Genomic DNA, 24,036 nt, shown 5'->3' on the forward strand with positions numbered 1-24,036 from the left:
GCTCCCTGTGTGCAGCTGCTGACTCCTGGTGGCTGTGGTCAGGACGGGGCCCTCCTGTGAGAGGCTGGGCAGTGGCCCAGCCAGGCGTCCCCTTGGTCTTTCATAAGTTCATTAACCCAGTAGCTTTCTGTCGCTGCAACAGTTAAGCTGGGAACCAAGAACTCAATCCAGGTTTCCTAGGTGGAGCCATCTTGGCTGCCTCTCCCAGGGTGTGTGTTAGCAGGAAGCCCTCCCGGCACGGGTGTTGAATCCGGGTGTTCCCATGTAGAATGCAGGTGTGTAAACTGCTAGGCCAAGGGCCTGTCTCCGCTACTCTGGTGACGCAGGTCGTGGCAGTCCTGGTGGCCGCCAGCCCGCCCCGACTGAGGCTTGTGTGTCTCTCATCCTCACAGCTGGGCAGAAGCGCAGGGCCTCCCCTGCTGCTGCTCTTCCTGGACCTCCTCAGGCGCCTGGTTGTCCACTGTGAGCAGCTGGATGCCCAGAACCGGCAGAAGTGCGAGGCTGCCCGGGCCGAATCCGACCTCTTTCTGGACATGGAGTCCATGGCCGCGCTGGAGTTGGCCAATGACCAGGTTATTGTGACCCTGTCCCGCGGGTGCCCCCGCCCGTGGCCTTTTCCTGTGAAGTCACCGATAGGGGCCTTCTCTGCACTTCTGATCAGACAGATTTATTCATGGTAGAAAAACAGAGAAATGCAGAAACCACAGCAGAGCTGCTACCAACTGCCTGTTACTCCCGCCCAGAGAGGAGCGTTGGTCCTCTGCAGGCACCGCGGGCAGCTGTCCCAGGCCTGCTGTGTGGTCTTGAGGAGCCCAGCGTGGGTTTTTCCCGAGTGGAGGACGGTGGTGGGCAGGTGCACTGGGGAACTCGTGCTCCCAGCAACAGCCAGCGCCTCTCTCCTGGCATCAGGCTGGACGGCAGCTGTGTCAGGGGGCCGGGGCTGTTTGTCACAGCTGGGAGGCAGACACATTCCGTACCTCACAGTATCATGGACCTGCACACTACAGCCCTCCTGCTTTGGTCTCCAAGTTGACTTGTGGGCGGCCTTTGGGTGCTTTGGGGGGGGGCAGCACCCCGACACGTGGGCTGCTTTTCTGCTCCTGGCTGATACTGCTCTCTTGGAAGGGGCCAGGACTCCTCTTGCCTCCTCTGATTGAATAACGAGGAAGAAAACTCCCTGCCGTCCCGTCCTGGGCGGGACTTGGTGGCTGGGGCATCAGGATCCGATCTTGGTCCAGTCCCTCCGTGGATGCTCAGCTGCCTTCTCGTCTCCTCTGCTGGGGTCGCATCTGGTCTCAGGGACCTCCGAGACCCTGTCTTCTGAAAGTGGAAACAGGACCACCTTCAGGCTGGGACTGGGGCCCTTTAACCCCAGTCTGCCTTCCGCAGACACATGGTCTTAGTTAGGCTGTACTCACCTCTCCCCAGCTGTTGGGAGACCCCCGAGTTCTCTTGGAGGGCCAGGCTGCGGAGAAGCCAGTGGGTGAGTGGTCTTCATCACGTTAGTGTCTGTGCGTGGCCTGGCCTCTCCGCCCGCTGGCTGTGAGAGCAGTGTTGCACACAGTAGGCCACCCGGGCTGGATTCATCAGACACCTGCTCATGATCTGGGGTGCTGACGAGTCCCTGGTGCCCACGGCCGTGCAGGGGAGGCCATGTGTGACCTTGTGGCCGTGTAGCTCTGATGGACAGCAGCTGGGGCGCGTACACCTGCAAGGGCTGTGGAGGACGGGCTGGGGTAGGAAGGCTGCCCTCTGCTCTCTCACTGAGCAGGGCCCATACGCGCACAGCAGTCGCTGCCTCTTTCCCCACCCTGAGCCCTGCCTGAGGCTGTGCCTTGTCGCTGTCTTTCAGACCCTGGAGGAGGTGCTGGTGGCCGTCCTCGGACACCCCACGCTGGAGGGCTGGTTCCTGGCCCTGGAGCAGCAGGCCCTGCCCCCACACACCCTCAGCCCGGTCCTTGTGAAGCTGCTCGCAGCCCACTTCAGTGCCGGGGTCCTTCAGCTGCTGGGGTCGTGTGCCCCGATCCTGCAGAGCAGGGCTCAGCTGGGCCTCCTCTCCAAGTACTCGGAGGCCATCACTCGAAGTGTGCTCAAAGAGCTGCGAGCGAGGAGGGCAGGCCCAGCCCCGTCGTCACCCAAGACCCCGCCTCAGCTGGAGGCCCTGCGGGAGCTGCACCCGTACATGGAAGGCACCCAGCTCCGCGAGGTCACGCTGGCCCTGTTGGGCCTGCCCGAGGCCCAGCTGCTGGCCCGGCGCCCCACAGAGTCCGCCGGGGAGGAGAGGTGCCTGAGCGCTCTGGGGAGGACCCTGGTGCAGCTGCTCACCAGCAGCCGCCCGGACCGGCTACAGAGTGGCGAGCTCCTCTGGTCCTCGGAGTACGTGAGAGGCCTGGGGGCTCTGCTCCCCGCGCTGGCCGTGGATGAGCTGGACGCCGTGTTCCTCCGCGCTCTGCAGAGAGACCCAGAGCTGGCGCCCGTGGCTGGGGCCGAGCTGCTGCACTACTGCCTGGCCCGGCGGACACAGGCCGCCCTCGGCATCGCCGCGCTGCTCCTCCAGCAGAGCTGCACCCACCTGCTGGGCTTTGAGTTGTGGTGCAGGCAGCCCGGCGCCGGGCTCGGCCTGCAAGAGGACCCGGATGACTTCCTGCCCCTCGTCCACGAGTACCTCCGGTGCCGCACGCGGGGGCTCTTCGCACGCCCAGCAGGAGGTAGGAGAGAGGATGGGCAGCTGGGATGTTGAAGCGGGAGGAGCTAAGGCACTGAACTGTGGGGCCGCCCCCAACCCCTGCCACTCCACACTCTGAGGTGTGGTTTGCCTCTGGCTCCTCTGGCATCTGACCCGCCTCCGAGGACCGAGAAAGCTGCAGCCCTCTCGGGGCCTGTTGACCTCCTGGCTTGACTCACGCCCCTTGTGCTACCCCATAGAGGCCGGGGGGAGGGCTGGGCAGTGACTGGGGCCACCGGGCCTGTCTGGTGAAGCTGCAGGAGCCACTCGGGGATAAGCCTTCGCTCGTCCGTCCTGCCCTCCCCACCTCTGGAGGAAGGTGGCTGAGTCCATCACCTCTAATGAGTTCCTGTGCATTGAACCCGCGTGAGTTTGCACTCATCGCTTTCCCTGTTCCGCACGCTTTCTCCCAGAGTGACAGGTGTTTGTGGAAGACAGCGCCCTGCAGCAGGGACCTTCCGGTCCTGTGAGTTCAGAGCTCCTGGCATGGACTCGGTTGGGGCCATCCCCGGGTCCGCTGGCTAGAGCGTAGAACTGGACACTGAAGGGAGTGCCTGGGGCTGCTGAGTCCACCAGGAAAGGCGGATAAACGCAGCCCCTGTGAGCTGCCCTGAGCCGCCTCCAGCCGCCATTGCCTGTGATGACGTCGCCTCTGTGTGTCTGTCCTAGTGTCCTCCGCTGTGGTTCCTGTCCTGAGGAAGGCGCTGTGGAGGCGGCTGCAAGACAGGCTTCTCAGTGCCGACGACTCCCCCGCGTCGGACCTGCACCACGAGGTCCTGGCCCAGCTGGTCCCGTTTGCGAGAGCCAAGGATCTCCGCGTTCTCATGGGCCAGCTGCCCGGCTTGCTGCAGGCTCCGGGCACTCACAAGGGGTAGGAGGCTCAGGCTGCCCGGTGGCTGGGGCCCACTGCTCTTTCTGGAAGTAACACAGTGAAAGATGAGTGGCTGTGTTGCTGTTGTGTCGAGCGGTGGGAGGGCTGCTCCTATGAGAAGTCTGCGTTTCAGCCCCCTGGCCGGGCAGATGCGTCTCTGAGTGGAGGGCGGAGGCTGATTGCCCGAGATGGGTGGTTCCGGGGACACAGTTGGCGGTGCCCACGTTTGTTATTGTCCCACCCTGGCATCTAACATGCAGGGGGCCAGGGTACTACTAAGTCCCCCCCCCACACACACAGGGAAGCCCCCAGAAAAAAGAGTCACATGGCCCAGAATGCCAGTAGCGCTGCAGTTGAGACACCTGGTCTTGACAAAGCTGGCCGTAGAGCCATTTTCTGGAGTGTTACTATGGTTCTCCTTAGTGGTAAAAACCCTGGGATGTGTCTAATGTTGGCTCAAGAGTGCCGGGAGACCCGTGCTCCCTTGAGAGGGGGCATCTGTCCTCTGTGCCCTGCTGGATCTCAGCCTCCCTCTCACTCTGCGACTCCTCTGTCTCCCGCTGCAGCTGGAGTGTGGCAGACTCCATCTCGGCGGCCCTGGAGGGCTCGGCAGAAGAGCTGGCTGCCTGGAGGAGGACCCTGCTGGAGTCCTGCATCAAGTGGCTGCTCGCGTCTTTCAGTGGGAGCCCCCAGGGTGATGACGGCGCCCGGGGCCAGGAGAAGCAGATGCTGCTCAGACTGAATGAGTTGCTGGTGGGTGTCCTTTCCCAGTCAGAGGGTTAACTTCAGGGGGAGGCGTGCCAAGACGGACCAGATTTGCAGATACGTTTCAGGCCGTGTGGCAGATGAGAAGGGCCCAGGGGTGGAGCGGCAGCCCCTCGGTGGCATCTCATCAGGAACGGATGCTGGAGTTTGTCAGCTGCTTTTTTTTTTTTTTTTTTTTTTTTTTGACAGGCAGAGTGGACAGTGAGAGAGAGAGACAGAGAGAAAGGTCTTCCTTTGCCGTTGGTTCACCCTCCAATGGCCGCCGCTGCAGCCGGCGCACCGCGCTGATCCGATGGCAGGAGCCAGGATCCAGGTGCTTTTCCTGGTCTCCCATGGGGTGCAGGGCCCAAGCACCTGGGCCATCCTCCACTGCACTCCCTGGCCATAGCAGAGAGCTGGCCTGGAAGAGGGGCAACCGGGACAGAATCCGGCGCCCCGACCGGGACTAGAACCCGGTGTGCCGGCGCCGCTAGTCGGAGGATTAGCCTATTGAGCCACGGCTCCGGCCCTGTCAGCTGCTTTTTTGCATCTAAGATATTACATACGATCTCGTGTTTCAGTTAACCCATCAGCACGATGAATTATTCCGAATGTTAAGACAACCTTGCATTCCCTAGATTAGCCTATGAATGTGATGGACTGTCCCTTTTATACGTACATTGTTGAATTTGATTTTCTTAGAATTTTTAGATTTTCGTGTGTGCTCTTACTTCCCTGGCATGTCTCTGGTCTTAGTTCGGGTTTCTCTGGCCTCACAGAGCAAGCTGGGAAGTATTTCACCGGGTGTGAAGTCCTGGTTGATGGCTTATTTGTTTTCTAAGTATTTTAAAGATGTTATCTTTATTCCCAGTAAGAAATCTCTCCTCCTGTCTTTGCTCCTCTGTTCATTGTTTTTTTTTTTTTTTCCCCTCTGGGTGATTTTCATGTTTTTTGAACCTCAGTGTAGTTTTCGTCAAGTTTCTCATGCTTGGGGCTCAGTGGTGTGCAGTGATAGTTTTATGAAATTCAGAATCATTTGGCCACTCTTCTCATGAGTTGTCTTTTTCCCCTGGTGTTGGGTTTTGCGCAGAAGTGTTTAACACCCCGGAGTGTGAGTGACATTGCATTAGGAGTCCTGCAGCCTGGGGCTCGTGGTTAACTCTGAACCCAAGACCTTGTGACCGTGAGCAGGCCTGCTCGCCCTAGATACGTGTGTGGGTCATCAAGTTGCTCTCAGAGACTTGAAAGCCTCTACTTTCAGGCTTGATTCCTCGTGTCAGAGCTTTGTGAATGGAGGGCGCACGAATGCTAGTGTGTGGATGACACACCTGAGTGCCCTCACCCCATCACCTCGTAAAGTTCCTGTGCTTGTCTCCAAAACCCCCTCACCCTCAGATCACCTCCGTGCAGTGTAAGCCAACACCACGCGTGTGTGTGTCCGGCTTCCTTCCGGGTGTGGGGATGAGTGGTTCTGGTTGCCAAGCAGCGTCCGTGTGTGACACCCCCTCCCGCCTCCTCTCCCGAACGTTTTGAATTACTGGGTTTTGTGATCCTGAAACCAGCCAGCACACTCATTGCAACCATAAGCGACGCAAAGACAACAAGAAGGAAGTGAACAGTCTCCTCTAGGTAGAGCCGTCCCATTACGTGTTTGGGGAACGGCGGCCCGGGGATCTCGCGTGGTCCGTCTTCATGCCCCTGCTCAGTCGTCTTGAGTGACGTCCTGAAAGAGGAGCCGCCGGAGCCGTGCCCGGGCAGGGAGACGCGGCTGCTGCTTGCCTTTCCCCTGCCGCCTCTGGCAGCGTGGTCTCCAGGGCGCGGCCGGCCTGCCGGAGGCAGTGGCCCGAGCGCACAGTGGCGCTAGCCGGTCCCTCTGGTGCCAGCATCACTCTCCTGTCACACAGACCGTTTCACGCCGTGCAGCCTGAGGATGGGGGAAGGTGGTCCGTGGGTGGTCTTCTGCTCTTTCCAGTCCCTTAGTGCCATCTGCAGTGGAAGACAGGACAGAGTGACAGGGCGCTCGGAAAGTTTCCTCTTGCCCGTTGTGATCGTGCGTATGCCAAGAGAGTGCCAGCACTCCTGGCAGAGATAACCTCTCTCTCAAACGTGAAAGCAGTGCGTTTTCCAGAGCAGGCGCCTTCCTGCAGGTTGTGTGGTTGGGTTTTCTTCTTAGTGTCTTCAGAAGTCACTGAGATAGTCCACGTGGATGTCTTGCTTTCTTTATTCCTAGCATGCATGTAACGAAGTTGATCCCGGGGACTGGCAGAAATTTGTGAAGACGGGACTCAAGTAAGTGGATTTGAGAATCTTGGTGCCATCTGGTGAAAGAGTCAGTGTCACTCACTGATGCTGGGACGCTCCTTTATCTCCTGCTGTTTGCATTACACACGGCACAGCGGCTGTGGTCTCCATAGTAGAGACGAGAGCCATTGGAGGGGTTAAATGATCTACCCGACGGCACACGGGGCCAGTGGTGAGGAGGAGGAAGCGTGTTTCTAAAACAGGAGATATTTAGTAAATACAAAAATGTGCAGAAACTAGTAGCAGTACTCAAATGTAATAAATGCTGATAGTTTTCTACCTGGGAGTGCTTCCAAAAGGTCATAGAAAGTTTTGTCGTGCAAAAAATTAGGAAATTCATGCATGCAAAGGCATCTTCAAAAAGTTCATGAAGAATGCATGTTAAGAAGCTACATGTGGATTTAAAAAAAAAAAATTATCTATTTATTTGAGGGGCAGAGAGATCTATCCACTGGTTCACTCCCCAGATGGCTGCAACAGCCAGAGCTGGGCCACTCCAAACCCAGGGGCCAGAAGCCAGGAGCGTCTTCTGGGTCACCCACGTGAGTGCAGGAGCACAAGCAGTTGGGCCATCTTCCACCCTTTCCCAGGCCATAGCAGAGAGCTGGATTGGAAGGAGAGCAGCTGGGACACGAAGCAGTGCCCATATGGGATGCCAGCACCACAGGCAGAGGCTAAACCTGCCGTGTCAGAGTGCTGGCCCCTGGATTTTTAACACCAAACTATACCTGTCTTAGTCCTGTTTTCCACACACTATAAAGTTCTCTCATACTTGTCCTAATTCATTGTCACACACATACACACCCAAAAGTCACCAGTCTTCCAAGGCTGTGCTCTGGTGTGTGCAGATTTTCCAGCTCTGTATTGATGTGTCCTTGTGTGCTGCTGCTTCTTTTTTTTTTTTTTTTTTTTTTTTTTTTTTTTGGACAGGCAGATTTAGACAGAGAGAGAGAGACAGACAGACAGAAAGGTCTTCCTTTCCGTTGGTTCACCCCCCAAATGGCTGCTATGGCCGGCGCTGCACCAAACCAAAGCCAGGAGCCAGGTGCTTCCTCCTGGTCTCCCATGCGGGTGTAGGGCCCAAGCACTTGGGCCATCCTCCACTGCCTTCCTGGGCCACAGCAGAGAGCTGGACTGGAAGAGGGGCAACTCGGACAGAATCCGGCACCCCAACCGGGACTAGAACCTGGGGTGCTGGTGCCGCAGGCTGAGGATTAGCCTAGTGAGCCGCGGCGCCAGCCTTTATGTGTTTCAACAATAACATTGTTCAGTGTGTTTAGCATTTTACACTGATCTCTCCTTTGTGTGTCCTGTTTCTCGGACACTTCTGTTTTATCCACACCAATACGTGTCCATCTTAAGTCATGCATTTTGACCACTGTAGAATGTTCCACCTTCTGACTGTGTGTTTTTTTGGTTTGTTTATTCGCCCAAAAAGCTGCCCCTGGCAGGGACTCGTGCTGCTTGCCATGCAGGTGGTGGTGTTGGGGTGGGACGGGGCCCCTGCTGGCCATTAGCATCAGCACACCTCCAACTTCACAAGGCTCTCAGCTCTCCCTGGTGCTGCGCAGGTGACTGTGGGCTCCTGGCATGGCGTGTGTGAGTTCATTTGCCCTCACAGGTCACTGACACTTGATATGGTCAGACCCTAGTTTGTGGCAATGGGAGAGTTATGAAACGATGTTTTGTTGCTCCTGTAACTTAAAAATCAAAGAAGTTTTTCACTCTACTTGAAAGACAGAATTTTCTTTCCATTGGTTCACCACCTCACTGCAGCAACTGGAGCTAGAACAGACCGAAGCCAGGATCCTGGAATGGAGTTTGGGTCTCCCTTATGGGTGGAAAACACCCAAGTACTTGAGCCATCACCTGCTGCCTCCCAGTGTGTGCATCAGCAGGAAGCTGGATTGGAAGCAGAGCCAGGATTTGAACTGGGCACCCTGATAGAGGATGTGGGCATGTGAAGAGGGGTCTTAGCCACCGTACAAACACCCATTCCTGTACCTTCTGTGCTGTCTGACGGACGGTCTGTGCAGCAGAGAGCAAGGAGGAGGGGGGCCGCCCTGGCGGGGGGCTCGGAGACCCGGTGTGGCCTCCGCTGAGGCTCAGCTCCTCTGCTGCCTGCGGGCGCCTCAGCTGCTCAGGGCTTTGTTTGGTGTTTGTGTGATAAAGCAAATGAGTGTGCTGCATCCCCCATTTGGCTTGAGAGGTGCAGTGGTGACGGGCGGGTCCCTGTGAGAGAGTGTGGCGCCGTCGGTGGGAGGATCTGCAGCGGGGGTCTGCGGCCATTCCTGGGAGATCTTCGCCTGGTGCTGTGTTTGAAGAGCTGAGGGAAAGGCTTGTTTGTCTCCTGTGAGGTAAAGTTGCCCTTTCGTGAAGCGCTTCTCCCTCGGTCTGCTGCTGCTAGGTCTCGATACCAGGACCACACGTTTCTGAAGACCCTGTGTGCGGCCACCCAGCTCCTGTACGCGCCCGGAAGCCCCGGGCGCACGACGCTCGTCCAGCTCCCGCTGGTCCACACCATGCTCACCCAGCACTCCCTGTTCTTGCCCACGCTCCTGAAGTCTGAAGAAGAGGACGTCCCTGACACCCAAGTGAAAGGTAGCCCCCTGCCCCCTCCCCTTGCAGACCCCGATCTTACTCCCTGGTATCCTCCGCCTTCATTCAGCTCTGCACCAAAGCTTGTCTCGTGTGTTTTCAGGGCCAAGGGCCCATTACCAGAATGGTGTGGGAGTCCCTTAGTTCTGTCAGATCTGAGGTAACGCCTGTTTCCTCTGCCTTGCAGTCAAGTAGGCTCTGCAGACCTGTTGTTCAGGCCCTGCTTGGCTGCAGAAGTCCTATCTGAGGTCGTATTGCCATACTGTGGGCTAGCATCAAAATCTAGGAATTAGGGAAATTAGGGTATGGGGGAAGTATGTAGACATCTGAAATGAAATCGAGCAGTTGGACACTTTTTTTTTTTTTTTTAAGATTTATTTATTTATTTGAAAGGCAGAGAGAGAGGTCTTCCATCCGCTGGTTCACTCCCCAAATGCCCGCAACAGCTGGAGCTGAGCTGATCTGAAGCCAGGTGCCAGGAGCTTCCTCTGGGTCTCCTACAGGGGTGCAGGGGCCCAAGGACTTAGGCCATCTGCTAATGCTTTCCCAGACCTTAGCAGAGAACCAGATGGGAAATGGAGCAGCCGCGACTCGAACTGGTGCCCATATGGGATGCTGGCACTGCAGGCGGTGGCTTTACCCGCTACGCCACAGCGCCAGCCCCTGAAATTTGTTAATGAGAAGATTGCAACTTTTAGCGAGGGAAAGGGTAAAACTTGTCAGCAGTTGTTGCTAGGAGACTTCTCGAGCCCCAAGTTGGGCTGCATTCCTGCTTCGTCAGTGTGTGCGTCAGTGCCCACGTGGGTGGGCTGCGGGAGGGTCAGAGAAGGTGGGCTGTAGGTTCCCACCCTCAGTGCCCCCCTGTGTCTAGAGAGGAAGCCACGCCCCTACATCACGAGACGTCACTACAAGTTCAGTCTAGTTCAGGCCTGCGTCACTGTGATTCCATCATTGTGCGAATGTTGCAGAGTGTACTTACGCAGGCCTGGAGGGCACAGACCCATTGCTTGGTGTGGCCTCTTGCTGCAGCCCATCTGTGCGGTGAACACCACGTGTGTGGGGCTGCTGCCCTGTAATACGCAGTCGCAGTAAAGGGTGTCGTATAGTGAATGCCTAACCCTGTCCTAAGTGCTTCTCCACGGCCAAGTGTGCTGCGCTGGGCGCACCTGCGTGCCTTCTGCTTTAGACACTGACAGTGCAGAGTTGTTCACCCCAGTGTCGCCACAGACACGCGAGGAGACCAGCAGGCTGGCTCTCATGGGCGTTGCTAGGCAACAGGAATGGTTCAGTCCTGGGTGGCCTGCGAGGCAGGTGGGGACAGTGAGCAGAGAATGGTGTTCAGCCGTGTCAGAGACCCAGGAAGACAGGTGATGGAGAAGACACTGATGTAAAGCTGAAGAGACACGGGGAAGGGACTGGATGGCAGCCCCAAGGGGACCCCTTGAAAGTCTCAGTGGCTCCTGGTGGGCTTCCCACGTTTAGCCTGAGCGTCACGCCCCGGCAGAGCTGTGTGGCTCACGCTGTTTTATTCCCACATTTAGCCTGAGCGTCACGCCCCGGCAGAGCTGTGTGGTTGACGCTGTTTTATTCCAGAAGCCCTGGTGGACCTGATGCTGATGGTGGTGAGGATGTGTCCCTCTGTGTGTGAGAGCAGCCACTTCGCCGTGCTTCTCGGGGCCTACGGTGCCACCCTCAGTGTCCTAGGTGAGGTTTGAGAGCCCGGGGCTGAGAGTGGGGAGTGTGTAAGTGGTGGGAGGGGTGAGCAGCGAGCTGTGGTCATCGCAGGTGTAGCAGGGAGCATGAGTGCGAGTCTGTGGGGCCTGGTGGGACTGGGGGAGGGTGTGACCACTGTTAGTGACCAGGAACCACGTGAGGGCTGTGCCATGAGCGTGGGGTGGGGTGCCTCCCATGGTAGTGTTCCTCAGGGGTTCCACTTTCTAAACTGACCCTCACTTGGCTTACAGACCAGAAAATTTTACTTCTGCTCCGGGCGTATGAAAAGAACAACCTCAGCCTCATCGACTTCAGGTGCGTGTGGGGCGCCGTCAGAGTGGCAGGCCGGACGGTGCCCGCCCCAAGACGCTGGCGCCCTCTCCACGCAGCGAGCTCCAGCCTTGAGGTTTCTTTGTGCTTTTTCTGATTCCCAAGGAAAGGGCATGGTTGCCGGGGCTCCCCTAGCACCACATGGGCTGCTCCATGAAAACTGGGCCCCCGCTGACAGTGGGTGCCTGCCTGTCCAGGACCTGCCCCCAGCCTCACACCTGGGCTCCAGTGTCTGGTTTAGGAGACTTTTCCAATAACCTTTTCCTTCATGCTTTAACTTGTAAATTATTTTTAAATTTACTTGAAAGAGAGATAGTCAGAGATCGTCCATCCTCTGGTTCACTCCCCCAGTGCCTACAACAACCAGGGCTGGGCCAGGCCAAAGCCAGAAGCCGTGAACTCAGTCCAGGTCTCCCACATGGGTGGCAGAGACCTGAGTGCTTGAGCTGTCACGTGCTGCTTGCCAGGGTGTGCATCAGCAAGGGTGCTGTAGTCAGGAGCGGAGCTGGGATTTGAACCCAGGAGCTCTGATTCGGGTCACGGGTGTCTCACTTGGCATCCTAACCCCTACACCAGACTCCCACCTCTTCATCTTTACTTGATGCGGTGTCTCATTGACGCGAGGAGGACTGAGCAGATGTTAAATCTCTCTCCTGTGTGTGTGTGCACGCGTGTGTATGTCTGCCCACGTCCTGGGGCTGGGCTCGGTGCCTCTCCCCGGGCACCCTGCCCCCTCTCTGCGAGTGCTAGGGCCGAGTGGGGACTTGGTCAGATGGTACTGTAGATAGGAAACACTTTGGGACCCGCTTTGCTTCTCTGGATTCCCCTCTCCTCCTCTCATCTGGGACAGCACCCTGCTATCAGCCAGCAGGAATGTGAAGAAGTGCGTTGTGTGTTCAGACGGGAACTGAGCTCAGGGGGCCAGGCGGAGAGCGGGGAGAGCCCTATAGCGCCAAAGGCTGGGCTAGCCCGGAAGCTGCCACCCCATTCTCCCCAAGAAGGAAAGAACAACAAAACGTTGAAATCGTCTTCTTGCTCTTAAGGATGGCAGGTCTTCAGCAAACGTTCTTTCCTTCCACTTCCGCACGGGCCTCGCTCAGTTGCCTTCTGGAATAGAACGGCCCCTGCACAGGTGAGGGCGAGGCAGGCCGTGTCACCGGGAAGCCCCCGGTGGCTGCATGGAGCCCCTCCCACTTGGAGAGCTGAGCGGGCTGAGTGGGGCGGCGAGGTGCCGGCAGACGGGTTGGCATTGGTTGGGAGAGTCCAGGTCCAGCTCCCCGGGGAGACAGTGGCTAGAGGACCCAAGGTAGCCAAGGGTGCAAGGTTTTCCTCAGACTCTAAGTCAGCATCACCACGTCCTGAGGTGACGGAGCAGGCCTGGACCAGGGAGCCCCGTGGCGCACAGCACAGCGGACGCCGCCATCTGCCAGGCAGTGGGCTGTCGAAGGGTGTGGCGGGGCATTAGCTGCCTGCCTGCTGGGAGTGCCCTCTGGAGGGCGGTCCTCCGTGTCGTCTTGTCACTCACTGCTGTTTCCTCGGCAGAGAGGCGTCTCCCTCGGGAGGCCTTCACCTCGGTAGTGTTGGTGGAGCACCTGCTATGGAGCAGGCCCTGGGCGCGGCACAGTCGGGACCACTCAGGGCCGTGGTTACGGAAACGCAGGCTGACGAGAGGCGGCTCTGTGTGAGTTGGCACCTGGCTCCCCCGTGGCATGAGCCACTGACACAGCCCAGGGCACACTGCCCCAGTGGGCTGGCATTGGAAGGACAGGGAGGCATGGGGTGGGGCAGGTGTGGCAGAGGAGCCTGGGCCATGCCTAAGTGCGAGAAAATTATTCTCATTTGTTGTTCCTTTCTTCTTGAGGGGATAGGGTGGGGTGGCTTCCGGGCTAGCCCCGGTTTTCCCTGCAGGGCTCTCCCTGGCCTGCTTAGCTCAGTTCCCTGAACACACAACGCCCGTCCTCACGTCCTCATCGGCAGTTGTCAGGTGCTGGTCCCAGATGTGAGGCAGAAAGGGGAGTCCAGGGCAGCCAAGAGGACCCCAAAGTGTATTCTATCAACTGTACACACACTCGGTCAGGTTCCCGCTTGCAGAGGTGGGCGGGGCCTCCCAGGGATTGGCACCAGGACCTGAGCTGGGAGGGCCGTGGAGGGAACAGCACGGCCGGCGGCGAGGAGCTGGGAAACCAGGACATCTGGGGGCGTGTTTGGGGTGGCCCGTCCAGGTCTTAGGGTGTGTGCTGGAAGGCCAGGCGGCTGGTTAGGGAGGACGCAGGCCCCCAACAGAAGACTTCCAGTCCATCGGGAGATGGCAGAGAGCTGAGAGGTGTTCCGGAGTGGAGAGGCGGCCCTCTTCAGGGCTGGGTGTTGGCCAGGGCCCTGTAGCAGTGGGGAGGAGGAGAGGCACAGGGAAGAAGAGAGAGGCCCGTGTCGTGTTGTTCTTCAGGTGGAAGGTGAGGTGCGCCTTTGTGAGCTCTGTGGCTGGGAGCTGGAGTGAGCTGGTCCTACGTGACGCATGGGCAGACTCAAGGGTGAGGGCAGCAGAAGGCTTTCACACAGGCCTGGTTCGCGCACACAGCCCCGTGTGAGCAGGGAGAGGGCAGGGCCTGTGGTCCAGCACGGACTCTGGACCAGACTTGCCGAGCAGGAACCGTGGCTGTGCCGCTCGCCTCCGGGCAGGTGACCCGTGGGGCCGCTTCCTCACTCCTCTCTGCAGCTCTCCCTGCCATTTGCCCAAGGGGCAGCAGTAGCGCCTGCCTTGCAGGGTCGTAAGTCAGGGACTTGAAATACAATGCCTGGCACGTGGTAAGTGCAGTGCTGCATGGGTGCTGGCTTCTGTCATCGTCACAACACTGCCCTCCCCTCCCTCGCCACCGGCAGCTCCGGAGGCTGTGACAGGGGTAAGGGAAGGGATGCACGTGGTGGGGGTGAAGTGTGTCTCGACGGAGGCCACCCAGTGTGGTCGCTGTTGCTCTCACTGTGTTCCTGCTGGGACGCTGGGACCAGTCCCTCCTCCCCTCCCTGGCCCTAGGGTGCTGCTGTGGGGCCCGGCGGCCGTGGAGCACCACAAGACGTGCCGCAGCCTGGGCAAGTCGCTGTGGCAGCAGCCGAGCCCCGGGGACATCCTGCGCCTGCTGGATCGCGACCGGGTCTTGCAGACCATCCTGCACTTCCCCCAGCGCCGGAAGCTGCTGCCGCCCGAGGTACCGCGCCGCTGTCCTGCCCCCTCCCCTACCCCTCCCAGGGCACCGTCTGCACGCTGGGGCAGCGGCCGACTGCTCCGAGGTACAGCACTCCAGCGGTCAGCAGCCACGTCCTTTGTTGGCAACCCCTGCCCCACCGATTGCAAAGACTGTTATCCGTTCACGCACAAGTTCTGCCTTTCACAGGACCCCTTGGCGTTCTGGCCGTCACCGGAAAATGCTCAGGCAGTACGAGTCGAGCACCCCTAATCTGAGTGCTCCAGCGTCCGAGTCTTGTTGAGCACCAGCAAAACGCTTGCAAAGGCTCTGATTTGGGAGCGTTCAGATTCCAGCCTTCAGACTGGGGACGCTGAGCCAGTAAACCTGGGATCCTCCACCACTGTGGGATGGAGACCCCCGGCCTGGGCTCCCTCTGCGAGGTGACATTCTGCGGTCGGTTTTGGCTGTTTCAGGACGAGCAGGAGCCTGTGTTCGAAGACAAGAACGTGAGGGTGGATCTCGGTGGCCTCTACGACCCCTGCTTTCTCCTCCATCTCTTCAGTGAACTGACCAGGCCCGGTGAGTGCCCCTCCTGGCGGGCGGGGCTCGGCCCCACTGCTCCTCGCTGCCCTCAGCGGCGCGTCAGGACCTGAGCTTGGGAAGGATTCCTGAGTTGTTGCAGCTGGTGGCCAGACACCAGAGCGGTGAGAGGGTGTGTACTGTGAACGGGTCCGAGCCTGCTGGGGCCGCTCGGTTCTCTGGGCATCTGGGCATCTTTGAGTAGGTGCGTGGGCAGGGAGAGGGAGCGGGTGTGTGGGCAGGGAGAGGGAGTAGGTGCACGGGCAGGGAGAGGGGCGGGAGCAGGTCTGTGCGCACACTCTGCGGAGCCGCGGCTGCTGTCCCCTGGCTGGCAGGTCCGCTACCCTGGGGCCTCCTGACCGTGCGTGGCAGAAGCTGGCTGCGGTCAGTTCGATGGGGACGTGAACGTCCTTGGGGTGGAATGTCTCTTTGTGCCTTCAGCCTGGTTTCTGATCAGATTGTTTGCTGTTGAGTTTGGGGGTCCCTTGTCTTCGGAGGACGTGTGGCGTGCAGCCATTCCTCCTGCTGTGGGTCTTCCGTGGCGCACAGCCTTGGGTTTGAGGAAGTCCAGTCAGTTGTACACCAAGTGTGTGTCTAGAACTCTGCCTGCCCCTGGATCCTGAGGGATTTCTCTTGTGCTTATTTCTCAAGTTCATGGTTTTGTGCTTTACACGGGCCATGATCTGTACAGAGTTTGTCTTTGTATCAGACAGGAGGTTCAGGCCGAGGTTCATTTGTCGGCCTCTAGGTGTCTGATTGTTCCACCCTATTTGAGGAGAAGGCCAGGGCTGCGGGCCAGGGTGGGGGTCTCGGGGCGCTTTCCTGGATGGGAGGGTAGAAGCAGCTGTGGTCCCAAGGCTGGGGGAGCTGGGTCACCGCAGGGCAGTGGGGGAGCCCTCTCTCCACTGGGCTTCCTCTGACACCGCCTGGGGACTGAGGCGGGCCTACCGTGACAGTCCAGAAGGGCCTCAGATGTGGGGGCGAGGCCTGGCTCCCCACTCCCTGGTGCTGGCGTGGGGCTCAGAGCAGTGTCTGATTGTCCAGTAGTCAGTCTCACTCGGCTGCCCCTTCCCGGACTTTTTAGTAGCTGTGCCTGGTGTCTTCCACTCAAAGTCTGGGACGCTTGAGGCAGAACAACCTGGGCTCTGGGGCGCTGGCTGCCTCATCCGTCCTGGGTCTCAGCGTCCCTGGCTGGCTGCTGTCTCTGTGCTCTCAGGGCCACCTGTGTTTATTTCCAGAGTTTTAGTTTCACTTAGTAAGAAGTTAGGGGGGCCGGCGCCAAGGCTCACTAGGCTAATCCTCCGCCTTGCAGCGCCGGCACCCCAGGTTCTAGTCCTGGTTGGGGCACCGGATTCTGTCCCGGTTGCCCCTCTTCCAGGAAAGCTCTCTGCTATGGCCCGGGAGTGCAGTGGAGGATGGCCCAAGTGCTTGGGCTCTACACCCCATGGGAGACCAGGAGAAGCACCTGTCTCCTGCCTCCGGATCAGCGTGGTGCGCCAGCTGCAGCGCGCTGGCCACAGCGGCCATTGGAAGGTGAACCAACGGCAAAGGAAGACCTTTCTCTCTGTCTCTCTCTCTCACTGTCCACTCTGCCTGTCAAAAAAAAAAAAAAGAAGAAGAAGAAGTTAGGGGAAAGTGCGCCTATTCCTTCTTCCCAGACCTGAGAGCCTAATGTAATCAGTTCTAGCATTAGATAGTGCAGCACAGATCGAAATTCGGCTGGGGAGGGTGGGGAAATGAGTGGTTTCGTGGGCCACCGGTTAAGACCCTGCTATGACTCTGGTACCCCCAGATCAGGACGCCGGTTCAAGTCCCAGCAGAGCCCTGCTGATGCACCTGGAAAAGTAGTAGATGATGGCCCAAGTACTCGGGCTCCTGCCACCTACATGGGAGACAGGTGGGAGTTCCTGGCTGTTGGCTTTGAACCAGTGCAACATTGCCAGTGCAAGCTTTTGGGCAGTGGGTCAACAAATGGACGATCTCTGTCATTCTGTCTTTCAAATGAATCAGGAACTTCAGCTGGGCTGAAGGGCATGCAGTGCAGATCTCTTCCTGCCACGCCCTTGGCCGGGGCCTCTTCACTCAGCGGGGAGCACATGTTAGCAGATGTTTGTGTCGTCTCTGGGGCTCAGGGGCTGCGCAAGGCCCGGTGAGCTGCCAGTCTGGCTGTGACAGAGAACCTCCTGGGACTGGGGGCACAGGCATGCATAGTCTGCGCTTGTTGGCACAGCCAGCCTCATACTCCCCAGGGCTCCTTTCTGCAGGATTGGATAGCTGAGCTGTGCCCCTTTGTAAGTCTGAAAATGTCTCTCCTTACCCTTGGGAGCAGTTGCTGATCCTCTCCTGCCCTTGTAAACCCCTTCACACAGTGGATAGGGCCGGCTGTCGGTAGAGAGTTCCCATCTCCTGCCGTGTGTGCTGGTTCTAGCTCCCCTGTGCTGACCCTGCTCTGAGGCTGCAGCTGGGGTTTGTTTGCAAGAGAGCAGAGTGTTTCACACAGGTGTCGGACACGGTGGTGGCGCAGGCCATCTTCGTGGCCCGGGGCCTGCCGAGCAGCGGCTGCCTGTGGCACACCCAGCAGCCCGGGGGCCCGGGGAGCTCTTTGGATCGCCCTAAGCCGTGACGGTGCTGGTGCAGTCTGTGCCTCACCACGCTCAGAAAGAGATTTCCACAGCCCAAGACTGATGCAGCTGGCTGCCATAGCATCAGTGTGCACCGTGAGACATATGTGGTCTGGCCTCTGTCTCTCGGCCCAGGAGTCATAACGCAAAGGCTTGGAAAGTGTGTCGTAGTGCAGTTAGCACAGTGTTTTCCCCAAAACCTTGACTCTTGGCCTTAGTGCCTGGTGGCAGCAGGGCCTGGGAGGCCTTCTGTGTGGGGAGGCGACAGGCAAATGCGCATTCACGTTAGAGAAACGCACAGCCCCATTCTCCCCACCTTGTCTTCGCCACAGCCTGTCTTGTTTTCCTGGTACAGTACAGGAAGGAAGACCAGCAGAGCGTGTCTGTCCCACTCCTGGAAAGGGTTTGCGACAGCTTACACTGCTGTTTCCGCTAAGAACTCATCTCGAACCAGAGCATCCCAGAAAGTGCAGAGGCGGGGCCGGCGCTGTGGCGGAGCGGCCGCGACGCCAGCATCCCGAATGAGCACTGCTTCGTCTCCCGGCTCCTCCACCTCAGATCCGGCTCCCTGCAGGTGCACCTGGGAAGGTAGCAGATGACAGCCCAAGTGCTTGGATTTCTGCTACCCCTGGGGGAGGCCCTGATGGCGTTCCAGACTCCTGGCTTGGCCTGAACCAGCCCTGGCCTTTGTGCATTTTGGAGTGGGAGATATCTGTCTCTCCCTCGTTCTCTGGCTCACTCACTCTGCCCTTCAAATCAATCAATAAATCTTAAAAAGAAGGCAAACATAGAAGTAGAGAGGGAAATAGATATACCTCCCCAAAAGAAAAAAACAAAGACTTCCCAGAAGTAGGTATATTAGCTGTGCCCTAGGCTCCTTGACATCCCAAGTGAACACTGGAAGCTGGGATTTTAAACAGATTTCGTTGACTGCCAGTTAGGAAGCTCAGCAGTTCACCGGGGAGGTGAAATGGATTAAAGGGGGCCATGGGGGTGGGCACAACCTGTACGTGCACAGGCAGAGCGTGGGGGAGACCCCCAGCCTGCTCAGGACTCGAGCCCCTTCCTCCCCAGGAGAGCCAGGGTCCCGTTATGGCCCACGCGGCCTTGGGTGTCAGCAACACGCATCCCATGTTCCCTGCGGAGATTCATCCGTGCCCAGTGTCACAGAGCGCTCGGCCCCGTGCTTCGTCCCCGCAGCAGCCCCTGGCCCAGGCTGCCTGCCTGCTCCTGCAGTGGCACGTGCTGCGTCCTCGCACGTGTGGCTGCCAGTCCTCAGAGAAGCTGCGTCTCACTGCTCCATTTTCAGCCCTTCCCTGGAAGTGGGAGCCTGTTTTCTTAACCTTACTGCTTCCCTTCTTTGAGTCCTTGGCCATGAAACGAGGCCAGCCTGGCCGTCAGCAGTGGCAGTGACAGATGCCTTTTCCACAGCAAACCCTGGTCCTCCGCGGCACTGGGTGAGATCCTCAGCTCACAGTGCACGACTGCCACAAGCAGCCCGCGCAGGGAGGCCCTCTGCGTCCTCCGGGCCTCCTCCTCAGACGACACGGGCCCCAGTGACGCCCGTCACCGTGCTGAACTTACCTGACAGCTTGCTTCTGGGGGTCCCGTGTCGGAAGAGCCTGTGGAAGGATTCTTAATGTGCCAGCGGCACAGCTGGGATGGTTTTGATTTTAGGCCTTGACAATCGTCCTGGTTAAGGCATTTTGATCTGAGAGTCTATTAGCAGAAGGCCAAATTGCTGTGTGTGAGATTCTTAAAACGGAGGATGGCATTTGTAACTATTTTTAAATAGCCTATTATGTTTTCAGCTCCCCAAGGACAGCTTTTTTCCATAAATGATACAAAGCCAAAACCACACAGAGCAACAGAGACGGGCATGAAATGTGAAAATGACTTTTTCCTCATGGGCACACGGAAAATCCACTTGTCTCAGACATGTCAGTGATCACCCAAAATACCCCGGCCAGCTGAATACTAGGGTGTTTGGTGAATGTAATATTAAATGCCTAGATTACACCCTTCCCACGTGTATTCTGTTGTTGGATCTTTGTTAGGTAGATACGTAGGTGTCTCTTAAATACATCTCACCTGGGTCCAGTGTTGTAGCATAGTGGTAAGGGCACCACCTGCAATGCTGGCATCTCATATGGGTGCTGGTTCAAATCCTGGCTGCTCCACTTCTGATCCAGCTCTCTGCTAATGGCCTGGGAAAAGCAACAGAAGATGGCACAAATGTTTGGGCCCCGGCACCCATGTTGGAGACCAGTATGAAACTCTTGGCTCCTGGCTTCAGCCTGACCCAGCCCTAGCTGTTGCTGCCATCTAGGGAGTGAACCAGCTGATGAAAGATCTCTCTAGAGCACTTTCTCTCTAATTCTTTCGAATCAGTATATATATATATTTTTTTTTTTTGAGAAAAAAATTATTTATTTGAAAGGCAGAGTTACAGTGAGGCAGACTGACAGAGAGAGAGAGAGAGAGATCTTCCATCTGCTGGTTTACTCCGCATGTGGCCGCAATGGCCAGAGCAGAACTGATCTGAAGCCAGAAGACTTCCGAGTCTCTCACGCAGGTGCAGGGTCCCAAGGACTCGGGCCATCTTCCACTGCTTTCCCAGGCCACAGCAGAGAGCTGGATCGGAAGAGGAGCAGCTGGAACTCAAACCGGTGCCCATATGGGATGCTGGCACTGCAGGAGGTGGCCTTATCCAAAATAAATGTATCTTTAAGAAAATAACTATTGTTTCAAGAACAATGTGATTATAATTTTATCCACACTTTGATGCTTTTAAATAAGCTTTTGGGTTTGCCCTCCTAATAGAAGTAGTCACATGTTAGAAATGAGAAAATTCAGTTTAGTGCTTTTTGAACCCAGGAGTCACTAGATATTTCTTTTTCCATTCTTTCAGTCTGTATCTTGATAGTAAAAGTTTCTCGTAGGCTGCATGTGGTTTTTTGTTTTTTTTTTTTTTTTTTTTTTTTTTTTTTTTTGACAGGCAGAGTGGACAGAGAGAGACAGAGAGAAAGGTCTTCCTTTGCCATTGGTTCACCCTCTAATGGCAGCCGCAGCTGGCGCGCTGCGGCCGGCGCACCGCGCCGATCCGATGGCAGAAGCCAGGAGCCAGGTGCTTTTCCTGGTCTCCCATGGGGTGCAGGGCCCAAGCACCTGGGCCATCCTCCACTGCACTCCCTGGCCACAGCAGAGAGCTGGCCTGGAAGAGGGGCAACCGGGACAGAATCCGGTGCCCCGACCGGGACTAGAACCCGGTGTGCCGGCACCGCTAGTCGGAGGATTAGCCTAGTGAGCTGTGGCGCCGGCCAACATGTGGTTGGGTGTTAAAGATGTATTTATTTATTTGAAAGTCAGAGTTACACAGAGACAGAGGCAGAAAGAGAGGTCTTCCATCCGATGGTTCACTCCCCAGTTGGCCACAACGGCTGGAGCTGTGCCTATTGGAAGACAGGAGCCAAGATCTTCTTCCAGGTCTCCCATGTGGGTGCAGGGGCCCAAGGACTTGGGCCATCTTCTACTGCTTTCCCAGGCCATAGCAGAGAGCTGGATTGGAAGTGGAGCAGCTGGGGCCCATATGGGATGCCGGCGCTTCATGCCAGGGCGTTAACCCACTGCGCCACAGCATCAGCTCCCAGGTCCTTTTTTCTTTGTTGACTTTAGCATGTGTGGGTGTGTGCGTGTTTAGTGGTTGCCTTGGGGTTTATGGTTTATTGCAGCATCTTTAGTGTGATAATAACCATAACCATCCTGGTAGGGTGTAAGAACCTCGCAGCGGTATAGATCGTTCGTCCCCTCCTGGTTTTTGTGATTGCTTCAGTGTGCTATAAGCCCCACAACATGCGGCTGTTTTTCCTTCAGATTGTTCTTTTTAAAGGAGACGTATTTGTGATATAGTTTTCTTTTTTTTTTCTTCATTACTTTGTGTGCATCAGGAATTCTGTCTGGTATCATTTTCTTTCTGCCTGCAATACTTCCTTCAAGAATTCTGTAGTTCAAGGCTACTGGCTGTCAAGTCTTTTAGCTTTTTTATGGCTGAAAAAGGCTTAACTATGGGAAGATTTTCATGGAGTGTAACTAGATTGGCTTGTTTTTTCTTATAATGCTTTACGATGCTGCTCCGCTGATACCCGGCCTGCATCGTCTCTAACAGGGACGCTGCCGCCCTCGGCTTTGTTCTGTGTGCTCTCTGGCTGCTTTGTGTGTGTGTTGATGTGCATTGGTAGCATCTCTGTTTTTGTGCGTGGGGTTCTTTGAGCGTCTTGGTTCTGCAGTTTCATAGTTTCTGTGAAATTTGGAAAAGTTTTAGCCATTATTCAGATTTTTTTTCAGGGACTTCACTTTTTTGGAGACTACTTTTTTTGTTTTAAGATTTATTTATTTGAAAGTCAGAGCTACACAGAGAGAGGAGAGGCAGAGAGAGAGAGAGGTCTTCCATCTGATGGTTCACTCCCCAGATGGCCGCAATGGCCGGAGATGTGCTGATCTGAAGCCAAGAGCCAGGAGCTTCTTCCGGGTCTCCCACGTGGGTGCAGGGGCCCAAGGACTCAGGCCATCTTCTACTGCTTTCCCAGGCCACAGCAGAGAGCTGGATTGGAAGTGGAGCAGCCGGGACTAGAACCAGCACCCATATGGATGCCGGCGCTTCAGGTCAGGGCGTTAACCCGCTGTGCCACAGCGCTGGCCCTGAGGAGACTACTTATAATTGTCTCACGGCTCCCCTGATTTTCTGTTTTTTGGTTTTTAAAGATTGATGTATTTGGAAGAATTACACAGAGAGAGGATCTTCAGTCTGTTGGCTAACTCCCCACACAATAGCCAGGGCTGGGCCAGGCTGAAGCCAGGAGTCAGGAGCTTCTTCCAGAACTCCCGTCTGGGTGGCAGGGCCCAAGCACTTGAGCCATCTTCTGCTGCCGTCCCAGGCATGTTACAGGGAGCTGGATCAGAAGTACAGCAGCTGGGACAAGAACTGGTGCCCATATGGGATAGCAGAGTCGCAGGCTGCAGCTTAACCTGTCGTGCCATAACGCCAGTCCTCCACTCATGCTTTTTTAAAAAAAATGATTGGTAGGGGGGAACCAGCATTGAGGTATAGCAGGTACAGCCACCGCCTGCCTCTCTGTAACTCTGACTTAGAGATAAATATTTTTGAAATGTTTTTTTCTGTGTCATGTTGGGCGGTTTCTGTTGCTGCCTGCAGGGTCAGCAGCCTTTTTCCATGGTGTCTGATCTGCTGGTGATGCAACACGTCTTTCCGTCTCAGACATCGTAACCTTCACCTCTTGAAGTTGGGTTTGGTTAGAGCTTCCGTGTCTCTGCTCAAGTCTTCTGTCTGCTGATTCTGTTGGATGTGTGGTCATCTGGATTTTTGAATGGTGAGTTTTTCTCCTCACTATAGATTGTGTTTCCCTCTGGTTTGAGTACCTGCTGATTTTTTTTTAAGTGGGTGCCACACGTTGTGAATTTTACTTCGTACTGGATGGTTTTTAATACCTTCAAGTTATTTAGAAACCGTCAGGCTCCTTCCAGTCTGGCTTTTAGGCGTTGGGACACAAGAAAGCGCCAGAGCCCGGGACCAGTCTGCTCTGCGGATGTGCAGCCTCTGTCCGTGGTGGGAGGACTTGGTCCTGGCTCGTGGGAGCAGCTGCTGTTTCCGGCACAGCTGAGCCCTGGGCCGTGCCCCCTCCGTCCCTTTGGGTAGTTTGTGCCTCGTCTCAGCAGCATTCTCACGCGCGGTCCCTGGAGCTCTCTCGGTGCAGCTCTGTCCTCTTGGGGGACTCTGCCTGGTGCACCCAGCCAGCCGGGTCACCCAGGACTCCCAGCTCTGTCTCCTTAACTCAGCATCCACCAGGTTCCGGCTGGGTTGCCATCCTCATGCCGAAACCTGGGGATCATACCCAGGCTGTGAGAGCAGGATGGTCCGGCGGGATGCCTGGTTCATTTTCCATCTCTTGGGGGTGGCTGTCCTTGTCCCCTGGTGTCCACTGTGTGAGAATCCTTGTTTCGTTTCTTTGGTCCTGTTTTGTGACTTTCAGTCTGGGCTGGAAGCAGAAGTTCTGGTTATTCGTGGCATAGATGTTGAAAGGACAAGAAGGGAGGAGCATATGTGTGTGCGGCCCCCTTCCATTGGCCCACCCCTGGGGGGAGGCTGATGAGAAGCTCTGAGGAGCAGCACGGCTTCTAAGGAGGAGGACAGAGAGCTCACACAGGATGGGAGGGGCCTCCCTGTCTGTGGCCTCATCACCCACAACAGTGGGCTGGAGGCGTGGCCACAGAATTCTTGCTTTGTGGTTTAGCATGATGTCTGTGCTTTTAGCCGAAGGCCTGTTTGTAGCCCATGGATGTGGCTGAGCAGCCATTCAG

General features: G+C 56.8%; 1 protein-coding gene across 3 annotated transcripts in view; it reads left to right on the forward strand.

The window, feature by feature from the left end:
• Positions 1-24,036, forward strand: part of URB1 (URB1 ribosome biogenesis homolog) — an 81,341-nt gene that overhangs the window by 37,519 nt on the left and 19,786 nt on the right. For all 3 annotated transcript variants that reach the window (XR_011387734.1, XR_011387733.1, XM_070071878.1), the window contains exons 21-30: positions 393-572; positions 1,853-2,708; positions 3,395-3,596; positions 4,163-4,349; positions 6,571-6,629; positions 9,049-9,242; positions 10,833-10,943; positions 11,204-11,267; positions 14,311-14,482; positions 14,935-15,040. Coding sequence is in view for 1 of the 3 variants with exons in the window: in XM_070071878.1 (XP_069927979.1) it covers positions 393-572; positions 1,853-2,708; positions 3,395-3,596; positions 4,163-4,349; positions 6,571-6,629; positions 9,049-9,242; positions 10,833-10,943; positions 11,204-11,267; positions 14,311-14,482; positions 14,935-15,040 (2,131 nt within the window). In the remaining 2 variants the exon portion in view is untranslated. The remainder of the gene's footprint in view (positions 1-392; positions 573-1,852; positions 2,709-3,394; positions 3,597-4,162; positions 4,350-6,570; positions 6,630-9,048; positions 9,243-10,832; positions 10,944-11,203; positions 11,268-14,310; positions 14,483-14,934; positions 15,041-24,036) is intronic.

The sequence above is a fragment of the Oryctolagus cuniculus genome, chromosome 4, assembly GCF_964237555.1.
Source record: "Oryctolagus cuniculus chromosome 4, mOryCun1.1, whole genome shotgun sequence".
NCBI lineage: Eukaryota > Metazoa > Chordata > Mammalia > Lagomorpha > Leporidae > Oryctolagus > Oryctolagus cuniculus.